Below are 19,118 nucleotides of genomic sequence, written 5' to 3'. Positions count from 1 at the left end.
ACAAAATTCGTATTTAATATAAAATTATTGAGCGATATAATACTTAATAAAAATTACATCGATGCTATAATAATCATCTTCCTCCTCATATATATATGAGTGAGGTTATAATTACATCGGTGTAACTTTTACTAAGTATTACACTGCTCAATAACTTTATATTAATTGTGAATTTTGTAAATCTAACCGTTAGATTGAAAGTTTATATTACTATTTCTTAGAACATATATACAAAATTTTATATTAGTTCAAGATGATTTGATACTTCATTTTTATAAAACAAAATAACGTAATATATTTATTTCAAAATACACTAAAATATGAACACTTTAATTATTTTTAAGTTGCTTTTTAATTTTAACAAAATTTAATATACACGTATAAAGTAATATGAACTTTCAATCTAACGGTTGAATTTAAAAAATTCACATTTAATATAAAGTTATTGAGCGGTGTAATATTTAGTGTACTATCCGTACCGCTATGCCGAACTCGAGCTCAGCATCACAGTGCGGAGTGACCTCGGACACGCGTTAGGCGACATCGGCTCGCTATCCAATTAGGTCATAAACTGATCTCGGGCCCAAGGCCCAACAAAACCCTAATACACACAAAAGTACGTGCATTATTTATACGAGACTCATATTCACACAAACCCTAATTTTAGCATCGGAGTCTCTTTTGCAGGTATCACCCCCATCTTGGAACACCAACGTACCAACGAAGGAGGCTCACCAATCTTACTCGGCAGATCATCTCCACAGTAGATTTCCGGTAAAAACATTTGGCGCCCACCGTGGGGCCGATCAAGACAGCTCTTATCGGCCACGCTTATGGTATTCACCAGAAGTCATAGCAAACGCGCAACAGACGACGCAGATCACTCAACTACCATGGACAACGAAGCCACATTGAGGAGACTGATCGACCAGGTCGAACAGATGCGGCAGCAACACGATGCCGATCTGCGAAACATGCGTGCCCAGCACGAAACTGACCTAGCGGCAATGCAGACCGCCAATGAAGCTGACCTAGCGGCGCTACGTTATGAGAACGAGCAGATTCGCGCCCAGCTCCCTCGACGCCCCTCTGATCATCCTCTTGAGGCGAGCAACCTCCACGAGGAAGAAGGGCACTCGGTCTCTCAGCCCCGAACTGCGACTAGGGCACCGACTCCACGACCTGCCACGCATCGGTCTCATGTTCCGACGAACAAGTCGGCCCATGAAGTCAGCAAGGCCCCAACTCATGTCACAGGGGGTCAAGCAACCTTCCACCGTCATCCCTTTGTGGACAGCATCATGGAGACACCACTCCCCCAGGGGTGGAAGCCTCTCCACCTCGATCGCTATGATGGCACGACGGACCCCAATGAGCACATCGACCTGTATACGACACAGGTAAACCTCTACACTAACAACGATGCTATTTTGTGTAGGGTTTTTCCGACCTCACTGAAGGAGGTCGCGCTCAACTGGTACACCCAGCTACCTGCTGAGTCAATTGACAGCTTCGGCACCCTGGTCAGACGGTTCACAGCACAGTATGCGACGAGTCGACCTCATAACATAACATCAGCTGCCCTGGCCAGTCTCAAACAGAGTGACGACGAGCCACTCCGGACGTTCATGGAACGATTCGCCGCCATCTCGGTAAAGATCCGAAATCTGAATCCCGAGGTCGCACTGCACTCCATGCTCATGGCGTTGAAGCCAGGACCTTTCGTCGATAGCCTTTGTCGATGACCTCCTCCCGACATGGACGAGCTCTGAGCTCGCGCTGCTGGGTACATCCAAATGGAGGAGCATGCCGAGTTTTGCAAGGCAATTCGCGACAAACCACAAGGAAAGCAAGACCAAGGTCAGGCCACGAACATTTAAAGTTGGAGACCTTGTTTGGCGATTACGGGGAGAAGCAAGAACAAACCCCTCCAAAGGAAAATTTGGAACTTGAAATTCCACCCACCTCAAATTTTATTTCTCTTAACTTGTAAATTCAGGTGATGTACTCTTTTTTCCTCCTCAACCTTTTTTCCCACTAAAGAAAAGGGTTTTTGGCCAAGGAAGGTTTTAACGAGGCACACCTCAAAAATAAATCAACAAAGCAACTCCATTCCCATACATTTTCGGTATTGGCACATTAACCATGATGACTTGCCAAGGTCGAGTTCGAACCTTGATGTTAAAGTCGGGTTCGAACCTTCAAATACAAATTACGTTGCCAAGGTCAAATCCGAACCTTGATGCCAAGGTCGAGTCCGAACCTTGAGATCACATTTTCTTAACCAAGGTCGAGTTCGAACCTTGATATGCCAAGGTCGAGTCCGAACCTTGAGATCACATTTTCTTAACCAAGGTCGAGTTTGAACCTTGATATGCCAAGGTCGACTCCGAACCTTGAGATCACATTTTCTTAACCAAGGTCGAGTTTGAACCTTGATATACCAAGGTCGAGTTCGAACCTTGAGATCACATTTTCTTAACCAAGGTCGAGTTCGAACCTTGATATGCCAAGGTCGAGTCCGAACCTTGATATGCCAAGGTCGAGTCTGAACCTTGAGATCACATTTTCTTAACCAAGGTTGAGTTCGAACCTTGATATGCCAAGGTCGAGTCCGAACCTTGAGATCACATTTTCTTAACCAAGGTCGAGTTCGAACCTTGATATGCCAAGGTCGAGTCTGAACCTTGAGATCACATCTACTTAACAAGGTCGAATTTGAACCTTCAAACAACAAATTTGGGAACTCCTTAGAAGCCCCTTTGCTCTTACATCACTCGGTGCTTGGGGGGCAAGTGTACTGGCCAACCGAGTTGCCGACTTATCCCTCACCAATCTGCTGACTCGGTCAAAGGTTTACCAGCCTAATCAAGCAGTAAGCTCATTATTGCCGAGCTCCTCAGCCCGACCATGAAACATGGACATCGGAACACCACATCGGCCCAAAGAGGTCACGTCATCAAACAAATAAAAATATAATCTTGTCACCGCGCCGCCCACGCGTTATGGGAACGAGGTGACGATTATGACACATGGCGTCATGACAAATAGGCGTACGCGAAAAGTCACGATCCCTTGTCAAGCTCGGTCTTAACTCCTCGACCTACGGTCTTCGGAGCTCGGGGGGCTAGTGTATTATCCGTACCGCTATGCCGAGCTCGAGCTCGGCATCACAGCGCGGAGTGACCTCGGACACGCGCTAGGCGACATCGGCTCGCTATCCAATTAGGTCATAAACTGATCTCGGGCCCAAGGCCCAACAAAACCCTAATACACACAAAGGTACGTGCATTATTTATACGAGACTCATATTCACATAAACCCTAACTTTAGCATCAGAGTCTCTTTTGCAGGTACCACCCCCATCTTGGAACACCAACGTACCAGCGAAGGAGGCTCACCAATCTTACTCGGCAGATCATCTCTACAGTAGATTTCCGGTAAGAACACTTAGTAAAAGTTACACCAGTGTAATTATAACCATATATATATATATATATATATATATATATATATATATATATATTCTTTTGGAAGACTTTTTTTTTGGTAAAGATAGAAAAGTTTTTAATTATAAGAATAAAAATTAAAATTAATAAAAATATACAAATAAAATAGATATTTAAATCGTATTATATATAGTTATATATAAAGAAGATTTAAACGATATTGATATAACTTTTATCAACTATTATACTATTTTAATAATTTTATGTTTATGGATGATAAATAAACTCATTTTCATAAATAATATTCCAACTCATATTAACTTTGACAAAAAAATCCAATTTGACCAAATACGAACATAGAAATAGATATATGTTTATCCACCTCGTACTAGCTAGTATGCACTTTAAACTTATAAAAACATTTTTTAAAAAAAATATTTTATGTTTATACAATTTTTACTCTACTTTAAAATTTATGTCGAGTGAAATTTATTGAAAATTTTGTTTCCTATTTTTTTTATAAAAAGTTATTTAATTAATTTTTAGACACAAATCTCATGTCCGATAGATACAAAGATGGGAATGAGTATAGGAGATGGGGACAGAGATAGAAACTCGTACCAATCTAGCCCCATTGTCATCTCTATTTATATTAATTGTGAATTTTGTTAATCTAACTGCTGAATTATAACTTCACATCATCTTATGTGTATATTAAATTTTGTTAAAATTGAACAATAATTTTAAAGTAATTAAAGTATTCATATTTTAGTATATTTTGAAATGTATATATTATATCAATTTTGTTCTATAAGAATAAGGTATCAAATCATTTTAACTTAATATAAAATTTTGTATATATGATCTAGGAGTAAGAAACTTTCAATCTAACGGTAGGTTTTAAAAAATTCACATTTAATTGAAAGTTATTAAACGGTGTAATAGTTGATAAAAAACTATACCAATATCATTTAAATCCTCCTCGTTATTAACAGAGTTGATTAACAAATTTACATAATTATATTTCTCTATATTACACCACGTGTAAAAATCAAGGATACTAAACTCTTTCTAGTAATATATTTTTTTAAAAATTTAAAAAATAAAAATTTGTTTGAAATCCTAATTAAAATTGAAATAAAAAACATTTTATCTAATTAATATATATATATATAAATTGAATAGGCTTAACAAATTTACATAATTATACTTCTCTATATTATGTCATATTTAAAACTGAAAGCACTAAAGTATTTTTAGTAATAATTTTTTAATCTTTTTAATTTAAAAAATAAAATTTGTTTGAAATTCTAACTTAAATTATAATTAAAAGATAATATTTTATTTTATAATTAAATTCATAATTTAAATCCTAAACTCTTTACCTTTTGCTTTCTTTAAAACTATCACCATATATATATCATTCATTAATCTATAACATGCTTTTTGAATAAGTTTCTTCTAGATATATATTTTGTGTCTTTTTTTGTTTTGTTTTGAATCTTCTTATTTATTTTGTTTTTACTTTATCTTCGTGTTTATCATGTATATTTACACTTTATTCATGCATTTCATTATCTATGTGGTATACAATCAAACAAATATGTTTGTGTTTGATGGTTTTAACTTTTTTTTTTTTTTTTCTGATTTCATTTCTACATATATTGTAAAAAAAATATACTTTTTTCTCTTATTTTATTTTATCAATGAGTTTAAGATTTTCTTTGTTTTTCTCAAGATAGAGTTTAGTAATTTTTTTATTTTAGAGTTTTTATTTGAATGTTTCATGGGTTGATTCGTTTAATAACTTTTTTTTTTCCTTTTACATTTTCTCCTCATCGAGAAACATATTTCTTCATTTTGTCTCCATCCAATAACTATCTAACTATGTATCAATCAAATAAAAAAAAGTCATGATAAACTAATTTTTAAAACTTTGATAGTGTTCAGTTTTATAGTTAAATATGTTACTTACAAAATTTTAGGTGTTTTATGAAATAATTGGTTAAATAATAAAAAATTATGTTTTTCCCATCATTATGAAACATATTTTTCATCTTGGCTCCCTCCATTAACCATTTAACTGTGTGTAAAAAATATTGTCAATCAAATAAAAATAAAGACATGGTATAACTAATCTTTTAAACTTTAATAAAGCACATGATATAAACCCTAGAAACTTATACTCTAGAATCATAAATTTTAAACCCTAAAATATAAAACTTTTTTTAAACTTTACCAAATCATCTAAAATTTTATAATTAAAATTTTTAAATATATTAGTTACAAAAAAAAAAACCACCAAAATAATTAAGAAATTTGTAAACTATTAAACATGTCGGTATCTAACAAGTTAAATGGATGATTTTTTAATTATTAACATTGATTTAGTTAGTTGTAGTAATATGCACAAAGTTTTATAATAAATTTTGATACCATAATTATAAGTTTAATGAATAAAAAAATTGATGATTTTTCAAGGTCATAATTCATCACTTCACAACATATTATCATTTATTTATTAGTATGGAAAGAAATTCACGTAGTATTGGGAGTCTTACTTTATAAATGAGGTAAAAGTTGACCAACTCATGTCAACCTATATTATATTATATTATATTATATATATATATATATATAAGTAGTGTATTAAACTCGTAATCTCCATATTTTTTGATAGGGATATGCCAAGTTGAGAGGATCGAGAATATCGACTTATTCAAATACACTTCTATCTAATCTTTATGCCTTTTAATTTTGGGATTTGGGGAAAAGTGTACCTTTCTAGATATTTTTTTATTGAGATATGCTAAGTTGGAAAGGCCGAGAGTATTGACTTGTTTGGAGTACGCTTCGACCTAGCCCTTAAGCCTTTCAGGCTTAGGATTGGTGGACAAGTGTACAACAAAGTGTACCCTCTCAAATATTTTTGATAGAATAATGCAATGTTAGGAGGATCAAGAGTATTGACTCGTTTGAAGTATGCTTCAATCTAACATTTACGCATTTCAAGCTTGGGGTTGGTAAATAAGTATATCCATCTAAATATTTTCTAACAGAGTCATATCAGTAGTTGAAAACATGCAATCGACCCAGCGAAGATCCAAGGGGCAGTTGAAATTAATCCTAGCCCATCAAAGACCCAAGGGAAAGTTGAGATAAAATAGATCCCTATATCTATCATATAACTGACTAAATTAGACACTTTTAAAAGCAATTAGAATTAGTCTGACTCTTATATCTAGTACAAAATCTTATACATCTTTAATAATTATAATCATATATGAAAATACAATATCTCATAATAAACAAAGATCTTAGAAGACCTTAAAATTCTCGATACCCATAAAATCATAACAATCAAATATAAAAAAATCTAACTTTAGAGTAAGGATAAATAAAACACACTTTTGAATATTTAATTTTGGTCTTGGTTGAGAGCAATTATATTAATCTTAATACATTTTTTAGATTGAAACATTTTACCATTACTAGATTATTATCTTTTAAGAAGAATAAATGAAAATTAAAACAAAAAGAAAAAAACAAAAACATAGAAGTAATGAGCAAATGAATTCATTAAATTTTGAAACAAATACAACTGTATTGAACCGTAAAACAATTGTTCTACATACAACATTATTGAGCACACAAGCGACCCTTTTGCTTAATGATGTTCAGGAAAACCTGTTCAACCAAGAGACAATAGCACCCAGAATGGTGTAAAACAATTGAACATAAGGGACCTGCTTCAAAAACTTTACAAACTTGTATGGTCCGGTATTTACCCGGAACGAGGTACTCATTCACGTAAAAACATACACATTAATGTTAAAAAGCTACAACCAAATCCCCATCAGCATAGAGTAGGATGCTAAATTTTACAATAAAGACGTGAAGTAACAAGGCAGCACAAGTGTAGATTACACATGCAAAAACAAATACGAGCTCAACAATGGGACCCTTGAAAACCCTTTTTTAAAGGTAAAATTGTACAACATTGGAGCAAGATTTGAAGTTGAAGCTTCTGGAATTCCCATCCATTGTGTGCAACTACACCTGCAAAAGGGAAATAGGTTTATTAAATAAAGGGTGTCACAAGTAATCACTGAAAAATTAGGGATGCTACTATATAAAGTACTGAAGTATATATTAGAGTATAACATAAATTGGAATGTGTACACCGCCTTTGTTTTTGGTACAAGCTGTAAAGAACACGTAAAAAGAGAAAAACCAAGTAGGCCAACAACATTTTCTACTTTTCAAAAGAAAAAAAAAAACTAAGAAGCAGGAGGGAGTTGCTTTGGATTTAACAGGAGTTTAACTCCAAAACAAACACAACCAAGTAGAATTTATCCGCAACAATGTTGGCCTCACGTGGAACATGTTGTCGGTAGATGCCAATACTACGAATTGAATCGAACTATTGACATATGCAATGTACTTTTCTAAAGGTAGATGACTTAGGCCGTGTTTGTTTTAACATCATACATTTTTCGATGCTCGTTCAACTGAATTCATGAGTCTTATAACTTTAAATTGAACATATGTTTGAGGTTTCTTAACTATAAAACAAACATATATTGTTAGTGTGTGTTTGTTTTAACATCAGCATATTTTCTAATGTCTATTCAACTGAATCTATGAGTCTTGTAACTTTGAATTGAACGTTTAAGACTTCTCAACTATAAAATAAACATACTCTTATGTATATAGACTCTCACGCATGTCCTTAAAATATAATAAAATATTTTCATTAATAGATCGAGAATACATAACTAGTACAAGATTATTAAAAACGTAGAATTAACAAGTTTTTAATTCTAGAAAAGAAAGAACTTAACAATAGATTATTTTAAATATATAAAATATGGTATATGTCTTCATATTTATTAATATTCATGAAATATAATAAATATATAGTTATAATTTTAATCAAAATTTATAAAACTCAAATATATAAATATATAATTGTTATTTTATAAATTCAAATTAAAAATATATTTACTTTACATTACTAAAAATAAATAAATTATAAATTATTTTATCATAAATTATTTTTTATTATTTATAAAATATAAATAATATTATCGATCTCATTTCTTCCTTTAAATTATTTATATAGAAAATAATTTTTATTTATAATTTATCATAGATTAATATTTTTTTATTAAATATATTTATATATTTTATTTAACTGTAATAGATATTTTGTAATATTTTAATAAATTTAAATATTTTATCGATATGTATCATCAATAAACATTAGTAAAATATCAAAAAAAAAATATTAAATTTAAATAAAAAATTTATAATATTTTTAAGATTATAATATTTCATTGAAACATATTGATAAAACATTTGAAAGTATTAATATGGAATACGGGTCGATGAAACAAATTGAAATATTAATCATCAATGAGAAAACATAGAGAAAATAGAAAGTAGAGAACAGTGCTCAATAAATGATCCGACAAACTCATTTTTCTTTATATAAATTGAATACATTCTGTCATGGTTTAATAAATAATTTAAAGTACTGTTAACTCTGTATTCTACGTTCCCTCATTTTTGTTTATAATAACTTTTGAATGATTTATAATATGTTGTAATGCCCATGCTTTCAATATTTTTTTTTACGTACATTCAATTTATACATTAAGCTAATAAAAATGTTGATACATTATTGTTTTCCATTAATTAATTATAATAAATGAGCAAGTGTTTCTTTTTCTTGATGAATATTAACAATGAGTTAATTTGGTACTTTGGTAATATTTTTTAGAAAAATAGCTAAAATGTTAGTGCAGTCTGAACAATTTCATTTGTCCCTCATGGTCAAGAAAAAATGGAATTACACTGAAGAAAAGAAGTTTTGAACCCAAGCGAGGGTCCCGGTATTCTTGAAACTTGACCTTTTCCATCTGTTTCTGTGAACCTGTTCGTAGAGAAGTCGTTGCCTTCTTCTTCATAGTCTCCACAAATTGTTTCCTTTCCATATTCAGTGAGGGGCGAATGTGTGTCTGGGAACACGTTTTGGATGTGGAAAAATAGCAAAATTATAGAATATGTAGCTTTTGTGTATTTGACGAGGAAATTACTACATAAACGAGTTTTAATTGTGGAAGCAAACATGGTGTAAAAGTAGGGTCAGCAGTAGAAGTGATGGTGAGTTGGGAATGTACATGGCTTTATCTCAACCACTTATACAGTCATTCGCATTTTGTCCTCTCTACAATATCACCCTTCACACCAGAAATGCATTTGATTCTGTCTACATTGCAACCAAAATATGGGTTAGACACTTCATTTATTTACTTACATATATATACATTTTAATGTCATATTTATTTTAATGTACTGAATCATGTCAATACATAATCAAGTCTTTTTTAATTTAGATATCATAAATTATGCTATTTTGGAGGTTTATCTAGTACTCAATTATAGTTAATATTAAAATAATATGAAGATTAATATAAATTTAAAATAGTTATCTACAATTATATTATATTAAGTATAGGCTAATGTAAAATTATAATTGCCATCAATCTCAACATTTTCAGGACAAAATTCATGAAAAAAATATTTGAGGATAAAAGGAGTTATAAAATGCAATTAAACTTAATGTCATGTAAATAATCTATTTGATCTTAATGAAAAATTGACAAAAGTGTAATAATTCACAACATTATCAAGATTTAAAGACTAAATTTTTACATGTATATGCGCATATATATATATATATATATATATATATATATATATATATATATATATATATATATATATATATATATATATATATATGAAAAAAACAAAATTTATAATAAAATTAAAATTTTAGGGATGAAAAATGTATTTAAATCTTTTTTTTAAAAGAAAATGCTTGTTAAACACTTCAATTTTGTAAGATTTTTCGGTCTCATGAAAATCAACAAGCTTTTCATATTAATAATTTTTGAGTAAAAAGGTCATTTAAGATATTATAAAGAATTTGTATATTGTTGATTTTTCTTTTTTATAATTATATTGTTGACTAATAATGATTATATTAAAAATTTCTTGACGTAATTTATGATTAATTTATACTAATTTTTTTTAATAACTATAATATATAATTTATTTCCACGAATTAACCTATTTTTAAAAGTAAATTTTGCTTTTAATTGTATGACTAAGGTTCAATTCTTTTTTTTAATAAAAAAAAAAAAATTGAACCTTAGTCATACAAATATCAATCTACTTATATTAGAAACTTCTAATAATTTTTTACATTGTTGGTCTACAAAAACTATACTCTAACTTTTTCTTACATTGCTGGCCTACAAAAACTACTCTATAGCGTGTTTTGAAAAATAAAATAGAGTAGAAAAAGGTTGAATGTTGGCACGACATGCACCCTTCCAAAAAAATAAGTTGTCTCTTTGGGTGCACCTAAGGACGTCTTGGATATGTGTAATTGTATTGTATAGGATTTCGTCCACAAAAATTATACCATTTTAAGAGAAATAAAAAAAATATAATATAATAAATAATCGATATGATAAAAAAGATAATTATATTTTTGACCTTTCAACCATAAAACATATAACAATTTTATTTTATTTTTATTAATTATAAAAAAGCATAATTATTTTTTATTGAATCAATTCCTATAAAGATAAAATAATATCTCTATCCAAATTGAGAATCTAACCTTAATTTTTGGTTAAATAACATGTCAAATTACTTCAACTAATATTTTTTTTAAGATATAACTATTTCAAATGAGAAAAGAAATAAATGTATAATGAGATGAAAATCTTACTATAATAATGAATTTTCTTAATAAACTAATCAAAGTTATAATGTATAAATTGTACATATATTTATTATCATTAAACAAAATAGTATAGAATATTATTAGTATATATTAATAAGTAAAAAAAAACTGTAAAAATATAAGAAATATTATATAAATAATATAACTATTTTTTAATATAAATTATAGATTGTAACTGATGTTATTTATTTTGAATTTAAGCGATAGTTATGGTGGGAGTGGGAGCACACGTTTCAAGGACTTTAGGTATCGTGTCATGTTAGGAATGGTCTCTACATATTGCTACGGCTAACACAGAAGAAAACGCCGGAACACTAAGATAAGGAACCATGAATGCATCACGTTCTCTAATTTTTTTTAATCGTTTTCTCAACTTAATCCAACTCTCTTCACTCTTATCTATCGCTTTTTTATTCCCACCATAAAATATTACTCATTATATATTAATTCATTTAAATAATACTTGTGGTCCTTATCCATTACATTCCGTAAAATATCGCCGAGAACTTCGCGAGAACCTATCCACACTTGGGTCCTATTGGAGATTAAGAAGAAAAAAAAAGTGAAATAAAATGGACATAAAATATAATTAAAGTCAAAATTCTTGTCACTAGTTAAAGTAATTCATTTTTCATCATTATCACCCTTCAATTCATAGTTTCATACTATTATGAACATGATATATGCAGACAATTCATATATTTATTTTTAAATAAAAATATAATAATAATTACAGTTGTTAAGATAATTATGTAATACTTGTTGATTTTTTAGAGTATAAAAAATAATGATAATTAGAGAAAAGTAATGCATTATAACTTGATAAATTTCATATTTTTCTTTTAAAACATTTAACACATTTAAATATTTATATGAATGCTAAATTTATTTACAATTTTTTTAATATTTTTATAATTTAATTAAATAAATAATTAGAAATGAAAAAAATATATAAAAATGATAAATTTTGTTTATATAAATTTGTTAATATGATAACGTAGATATAGATCATATTATTATAAAATTGGAATACCTAGATATTTTCTAATTTAATTTTTTTATTAAAAATGTAATAATAAGAAGACTTAAATATATTTTAAGTTTTTGAAAGTATGTCTTTCTTATTTTAGTTATCATAATTTTTACATATATCAAGATCCGCCTCTCCTCTTTAGTATTTTTATTTAATCTCTATTATTAATTATCATCCGTTTAGTGTTGACATAGCTAAATAAGTAAATAAAATATCAAGATAATAAAGAGTATTTTAATTGAGATAAATAAAAATGATTTATTTTATATAAATGAGATAATTATATATGATTTACTTTATAATTTTCCAAAAAAATATTATTACATTATGAACACTATTTTTCTTATTTTAACATTATTCTTATTTTCAATTTGCTTTAAATGTAATAGTTATTTTAGAAAAATATAATTTAATTTTAATATATTATTTTTGGGCTTTGGAGACCAAATTTTTTTTGTAATATATTAAAAAAAATAATTCACAACCAATCAAAATTAATTAATTTTAATATATTGTTAAAATTATTATCAAGATTTTCTAATTTTTAATAAAAAAAGATATCATAAGTTAATCTTAATAGATTTATATCATAAAAATTTATAGATTTTAAAAGGATTTTATGAGATTTCAAATGATAACATGAAATTTTAAAAACAACACAATTAATAAAAAAAAATGGTAAAGTTTTGAATAACACAAATGTAAAATTGACACATTTTTTTTTTAATTTTTTTAATAAACAATTAATTTTAATTTCATCTTCTTTCTTCTATATAACATTATTTCATATTACATTTTCTCTTTTATACTTTGAATTCGAACAATACATTTTAAAAATATTATATTTATTAATTAGTAATAATAAAGGTAAAGATTTATCCACTGGTTCAACATTATGGCATTCTTTTTGAAAGAAAAAAAATTATGCATGTTACACATTACTCATATAACTACTCCTTTAACCACTCAAATTCTTAAACATCTTTATTATTTAATTTCAATTTATTTTATTTTAAAATTTTAAATTTCTAATAATATATAAAGGGATACTTCTATCCTCAACTACGTTTAGCCTCCACTTTATATTAAGACATTTTTAATATTTTCTTTCACTTTTACACAATTTCTGATCAACGATTATTTTACACACAACAGTATTCACATATATTTTTTTTATTCATTTAAATAAAACACAAAAAGATACGAAGTATCTTTCATTCATCGATGTTAAATAAAAGAAACTACAAAAGATAGGAGAAATAAGACTTAATAAAAATAGGATAAAATTATTTTTTGAAAGTCTCTATAATTGGTAAATTTTTAATTTTTTTTTCAAAATAAGGTAAAATTTAAATTGTGTTTGAAAAATACAACTTTTAAATGAAAGTCGTGTTTCTCAAACACTACCATCACTTTTTTTTTTAAGAAAAAAAACAAAAAATATCTAAAGTTATGTTTTGATAAACCATTTTTAATTTCATGTGAAAAATTATTATTTTAACGTAAAAATATAAAACTATGCAAATTGTGAATAAAATACGACTTGTTATTGAAAAATTAATAATAAAAAAAGGTCGTGAATTCAAACATGACTTTTAAAATAAATTTGAGATTTGTTTTTATCAAATACGAGTTCCATTTGAAAGTGGTGATTCTCATACACGACTTATCTTATTTTAGATATTTTTTCAAAATTTACTTATTTTTATTTTTTTAAAATTATACCTCATTGGTAAAAAATAAAAAAATAAAAAAATAAAAAAATCCACGAAACAACATAGAAGAGAAAATTGAGATATATGAAGAGAGGAAAAGAGAAAAAAAATGAGGATAGAAAAAAGTTAAAAAAAATTCATTCAAAGTTTCGAGAGTTTGTATGAAATTGTCGGATAAATACATTATGCATAAATACATTATGCATAAATTATATTAGAAAACCTCAAAAAAGCTATCTTAGAAATAATAGAAGATGTGTTTTAAAATAAAAAAGTCTCAATTAAATATTATGACACTCTTTTTCAAAAAAAAAAAAAATTAAATATCACAATTTTTTATATTAAGAAAATCTCGATAAAAAGTCACATGATTTTTATGAGATTTTCTTTTGAAATCCTAATTTAATATACTCTCTTAATTGAAAAAAAAAATGTAGAAATAATTTATTTTTCATTTTTTTCCTTTAACTAAAAAGAAATATCGTTAATTTTTGTCTTTATTTTGTATTCTCTCGTCCTAATAAGATTATAAGAATATACCATCCAACCCGTCTCGTGAAATTGAGTGATAATATTATTCTATTTATAAAAAAATGTGAAAAAGACGAGTACGAAATATTGAAAAAGGAAAATAGAGATAAAAGAGTGAGAGTCTTTATAAGGCGGTAAGACTCGCCATTGCCACACGAAATTAAATAGCGTTGCCATTCTCCATTTCTCCTTAATCTCATCCTCATCCTCTCTCTCTCTCTCTCTCTCTCTGCCATTGCCATGGATCCCTACAAGGTATTGCTCTTCACTCTTCTCTTCTCTTCTTTTGTTGCCTTCTGTTTTCCGATTATATCTCCACGCGTTCAACTCTTCATTATGTTTACTGAAACTTATCAACTCTTTGAAATTTGAGCAACTACTTGGTGTGTAACTGTGAATCAATTATTATGTTTGCTTACTAGTGTTTTATGTGATGCAGCACCGGCCATCCAGTGCCTTCAATTCTCCCTTCTGGACCACCAATTCTGGTGCTCCTGTTTGGAACAACAACAACTCTTTAACCGTTGGAGCTAGAGGTATCAATCCTACCCGATACTCTTGCATAATTACGCATTTTAATGACTTCTTATTTGCTGTAACTGTTCAACTTTCTCTTTGTTTCATGCCAGTGAAGAAGAATCCCGCTAAATAATATAATTTCACGGGTTTTATTGTGTGTAGTGAGTGCTATTATTAGTGCAGGATATGGTCCTGCGTTTTAATAAAGCACAAACCACATGCATGTAAATGAATGTGACTTATGTAATTAGCTATTTTCCTTGGTAATTACAGCTTACAGAATATTCAGAAATGCAACACCCTGTGCCAAAGATTGATTTTTTATTTTATTTGTTGGTAGAAATTATATATGTTGTGCATAGTTTAATCTTTTATTTCGTTAATCTATGTTACAGCATGTTACCTATCATTATGTAGAAAGAAAAAAAGATCGAGTGCTTTTATACATGTCCTTTTTTTCCTGATTTTTTTTGGTGCTGATAGGGTGGTGGCTTATTTATCTGTCTGTCACTCTGTCGTGTATAGCTAGGATTGAATTTGGATGACTATTATTGAATCAGAAAATTTATGTTATTTGACCCCTTTTGGCAGGTCCAATTCTGCTGGAGGATTATCATCTTGTGGAAAAGCTTGCAAACTTTGATAGGGAACGGATTCCAGAACGTGTTGTCCATGCCAGGGGAGCTAGTGCAAAGGGTTTCTTTGAGGTCACTCATGACATTTCTCATCTGACATGTGCAGATTTCCTTCGAGCCCCTGGAGTTCAGACACCTGTAATTGTCCGTTTCTCGACTGTCATTCATGAGCGTGGTAGCCCTGAAACCTTGAGGGACCCTCGAGGTTTTGCTGTGAAATTCTACACCAGAGAGGTAAAGATTTACGAGTATATAGCATAATTTAAAAGTATCTTCCACTTTCAGTGAATTAATACGATTACTGTAAGAAGGTTATAAACTGTTCATTTGGTCTCTGTAGTGGTGCTCAATAAGTTTTAGTCCCTAAACAATTTGTTTAGATTTCTCCTTATCTCTTATAAAGAATGTTAAACTGTTAATTTGGTCTCTGTACTTGTATCTTTTTTATGTTTTAGTCAATTTTTTTTTTTTTTTGTAGCAGTTTATTTCCGACAGAAAGTTTTGAAGCAGTTTTATACTGGCTGAAAATTTTTCTTCAGTCATAAAGGACCAAACCTCAACTTTTATGTATGTGTAGGGAGTAGGGATTAAAACTTACAAGTTTTTTTTATTATATTAGGACTGAAACTTTTAATGGAGACAACTAAAAGGACCAAATGAATAGCTTAACCTTGAAAGAAATTCCCACTGTAACTTTCGTGCTAGCTGAGTTGCTGAAATGCTCTAGTTTTTAAAAGGAGGTGATATGGAAATTGTAGTTGTATGGTATTGTACTTGTACATGATTCCAAATTTTACCTTGTGAAACAGGGTAACTTTGACCTTGTTGGAAACAACCTTCCCGTCTTCTTTGTACGTGATGGCATGAAGTTTCCAGATATGGTCCATGCTCTTAAACCCAATCCCAAGTCCCACATCCAGGAGAATTGGAGGATCCTTGACTTCTTCTCTCACTTTCCAGAAAGCCTTCACATGTTCACCTTTTTATTTGATGATTTGGGCGTTCCACAAGATTACAGGCACATGGATGGTTTTGGAGTTAACACTTATACCCTGATCAACAAGGCAGGGAAAGCAGTGTATGTGAAATTTCACTGGAAGACCGTGAGTGGTATAAAGTGTCTATTGGAGGAAGAGGCCATTAAGGTAGGAGGATCCAACCACAGCCATGCCACTCAAGACCTTCATGATTCAATTGCTGCTGGTAACTATCCTGAGTGGAAACTGTTCGTTCAGACAATAGATCCTGATCACGAAGACAAATTTGACTTTGACCCTCTTGATGTAACAAAGACTTGGCCTGAGGACATTATACCCTTGCAGCCTGTTGGTCGCTTGGTCTTGAATAAGAACATTGATAATTTCTTTGCTGAGAATGAACAACTTGCATTTTGCCCTGCCATTGTGGTTCCTGGTGTATATTACTCAGATGATAAGATGCTTCAAACCAGGATATTCTCTTATGCTGATTCACAGAGGCACAGACTTGGACCAAACTATCTGCAACTTCCTGCTAATGCTCCCAAGTGTGCTCACCACAACAATCATCATGAAGGTTTCATGAATTTCATGCACAGGGATGAGGAGGTAAGTTAATGTTTTCTGTATGAGAAGCTGTTTGCCATGTTAACTACTTAGTGCGGTTAAATTATTTATTTACATGCTGATAGGGTGAGATTGCTACCTATTCTTTAGCTGTTATTCACATTTTTTCTTGTGACTGAGCTCTGCCAATTTATAGGTCAATTACTTCCCTTCAAGGTATGATCCTGTTCGTCATGCAGAAAGGTTTCCCACACCTCCTGCTATCTACACCGGAAGGCGTGAAAAGGTTAGTTTCGACAAATTGCTTAATATGAAAATGTGGAACATCTGTGAGTGAAGGAACCCACCTGCCATGGGTTTTAGTTTAGATTGCATAGTTCATTCAGTTCTTGTTTGTCTTAGAAACCAAATTACACATTTTAGATATCTAGCAAAAATTTCTGAAAAATTCAAAGAGCATTAGACAAAATGTATATTTCTTTTATATGCTTTTTAATTTAATCTGTAAGAAAAAATACTTTTGTTTAGCAAATACAGTATGTAAAATTGATCTGATAAGAAAGTTAACAAAGAATGGACCCCAAACACTGGTTAAATGTTTCATAATTGTTGATAAATTAGGCTTCCATCAACACAAGGTTAGGTTGTGTTTATTTTTAGCATTACTTTTGGATAGAAGAGATTAATTATTAAGGCTTTATAAAACAAATGATAAGATTTTGAAAAACAGTAAAATATCACTTAAAACTTTTGAACAACTCTTCGTCTTAATGCAGTGTGCAATTGAGAAGGAGAACAACTTCAAGCAGCCTGGAGAGAGATACCGATCTTGGGCACCTGACAGGTTCTTGTTATAAACAAACTACTGAAGTGATCAATGTGAAATATGTTGGGTGAGGTCTAACGTTGGGTTCTCTGCTGTTTTCTTTTTTTTTTTACTCATTTTCAGGCAAGATAGATTTATCCGCCGATGGGTTGAGGCTTTATCTGACCCACGTGTCACTCATGAAATCCGCAGTGTTTGGATAACATACTGGTCACAGGTGAGATTTATATTTTAAACATGCTAATTTATTCAATCTAGGAACTACTATAAATGAATTTGCATGGTTTGCTTACATGTTCTTTGTTGGGATTGTAATGCAGGCTGATCGTTCTCTAGGCCAAAAGATAGCATCTCATCTGAACTTGAGGCCAAGTATTTAATGTTGTTTCCAATCCCAGAATGATTGTAAGAGTTGCAGATGTTCAAAGTGTACGATATGGATGTAGTTTTGAATATAATTTGAAAGGACTAATCCTTTTCCTGCAATATTGTGTTGTGTACCCATAAATCCATATATGCAACTCGTTGAGCTATCTCAATAAATGCCATTTGTATGTGTTAGTATTATTCTCTCTTCGGCATGTTTCCTTGCTATTGTTGTTTAACTGTGTTTCCACCTTGTTATTGTATTAATTAAGAAAGTTTTTAAATTAAAAAGTAATGAGAATTTGAAATTAATCAATTTCTTAGCATCAATGAAGCAGCTTCGCGTTATTGTTTTACAAGAAAAAAATGAGATTCGACCAACAATAAAATGTCAAAATAAAATGTATTATGGCTTATGTTGGCTGTGTTGATAAGAACTTAAATTCTTCCTGGTCAGGTATCATGCTAATTCGTTTTTATTGAGGCATTGACTGCCATTTAACATGTATGGCTTTAGTTGCTTTCTTTAACCTAGAAATGGCTATTTTCAATTTAGTGGTGCTTTCCATTAGAGTTCAAAATTAGTTAGGATGTTATGGCCTTGGTTAGATGTTAAGTTTGTTAGTCTCGCTGCAGCCTAATTGTAATTATCTTCTTTTTTCTTTTTTCTTTTTT

General features: G+C 30.0%; 1 protein-coding gene across 1 annotated transcript; it reads left to right on the top strand.

Moving 5' to 3' along the window:
* Positions 1 to 14,649: 14,649 nt before the first annotated feature.
* On the top strand, positions 14,650 to 18,644 carry LOC109814601 (catalase-4). The gene is made up of 8 exons (XM_020379061.3): positions 14,650 to 14,808; positions 14,993 to 15,089; positions 15,664 to 15,941; positions 16,517 to 17,293; positions 17,448 to 17,537; positions 18,028 to 18,095; positions 18,201 to 18,294; positions 18,398 to 18,644. The coding sequence occupies exons 1-8, from the start codon at positions 14,794 to 14,796 to the stop codon at positions 18,455 to 18,457; spliced, it is 1,479 nt and encodes a 492-aa protein (XP_020234650.1). The 5' UTR covers positions 14,650 to 14,793; the 3' UTR covers positions 18,458 to 18,644.
* The last annotated feature ends 474 nt before the right edge of the window (positions 18,645 to 19,118 follow it).

The sequence above is a fragment of the Cajanus cajan genome, chromosome 4, assembly GCF_000230855.2.
Source record: "Cajanus cajan strain Asha chromosome 4, NIPB_CcT2T_4, whole genome shotgun sequence".
In the NCBI taxonomy this organism is placed as follows: Eukaryota; Viridiplantae; Streptophyta; class Magnoliopsida; order Fabales; family Fabaceae; genus Cajanus; species Cajanus cajan.
This window is presented reverse-complemented; position numbering and strand designations above follow the sequence as displayed.

Excerpts from the sequence above, each read along its gene's own strand:
- LOC109814601 (XM_020379061.3), top strand. Across the intron at positions 17,294-17,447 it reads TCATGCACAGGGATGAGGAG|GTCAATTACTTCCCTTCAAG; the intron begins GTAAGTTAATGT and ends GCCAATTTATAG. Across the intron at positions 18,096-18,200 it reads CGATCTTGGGCACCTGACAG|GCAAGATAGATTTATCCGCC; the intron begins GTTCTTGTTATA and ends ACTCATTTTCAG.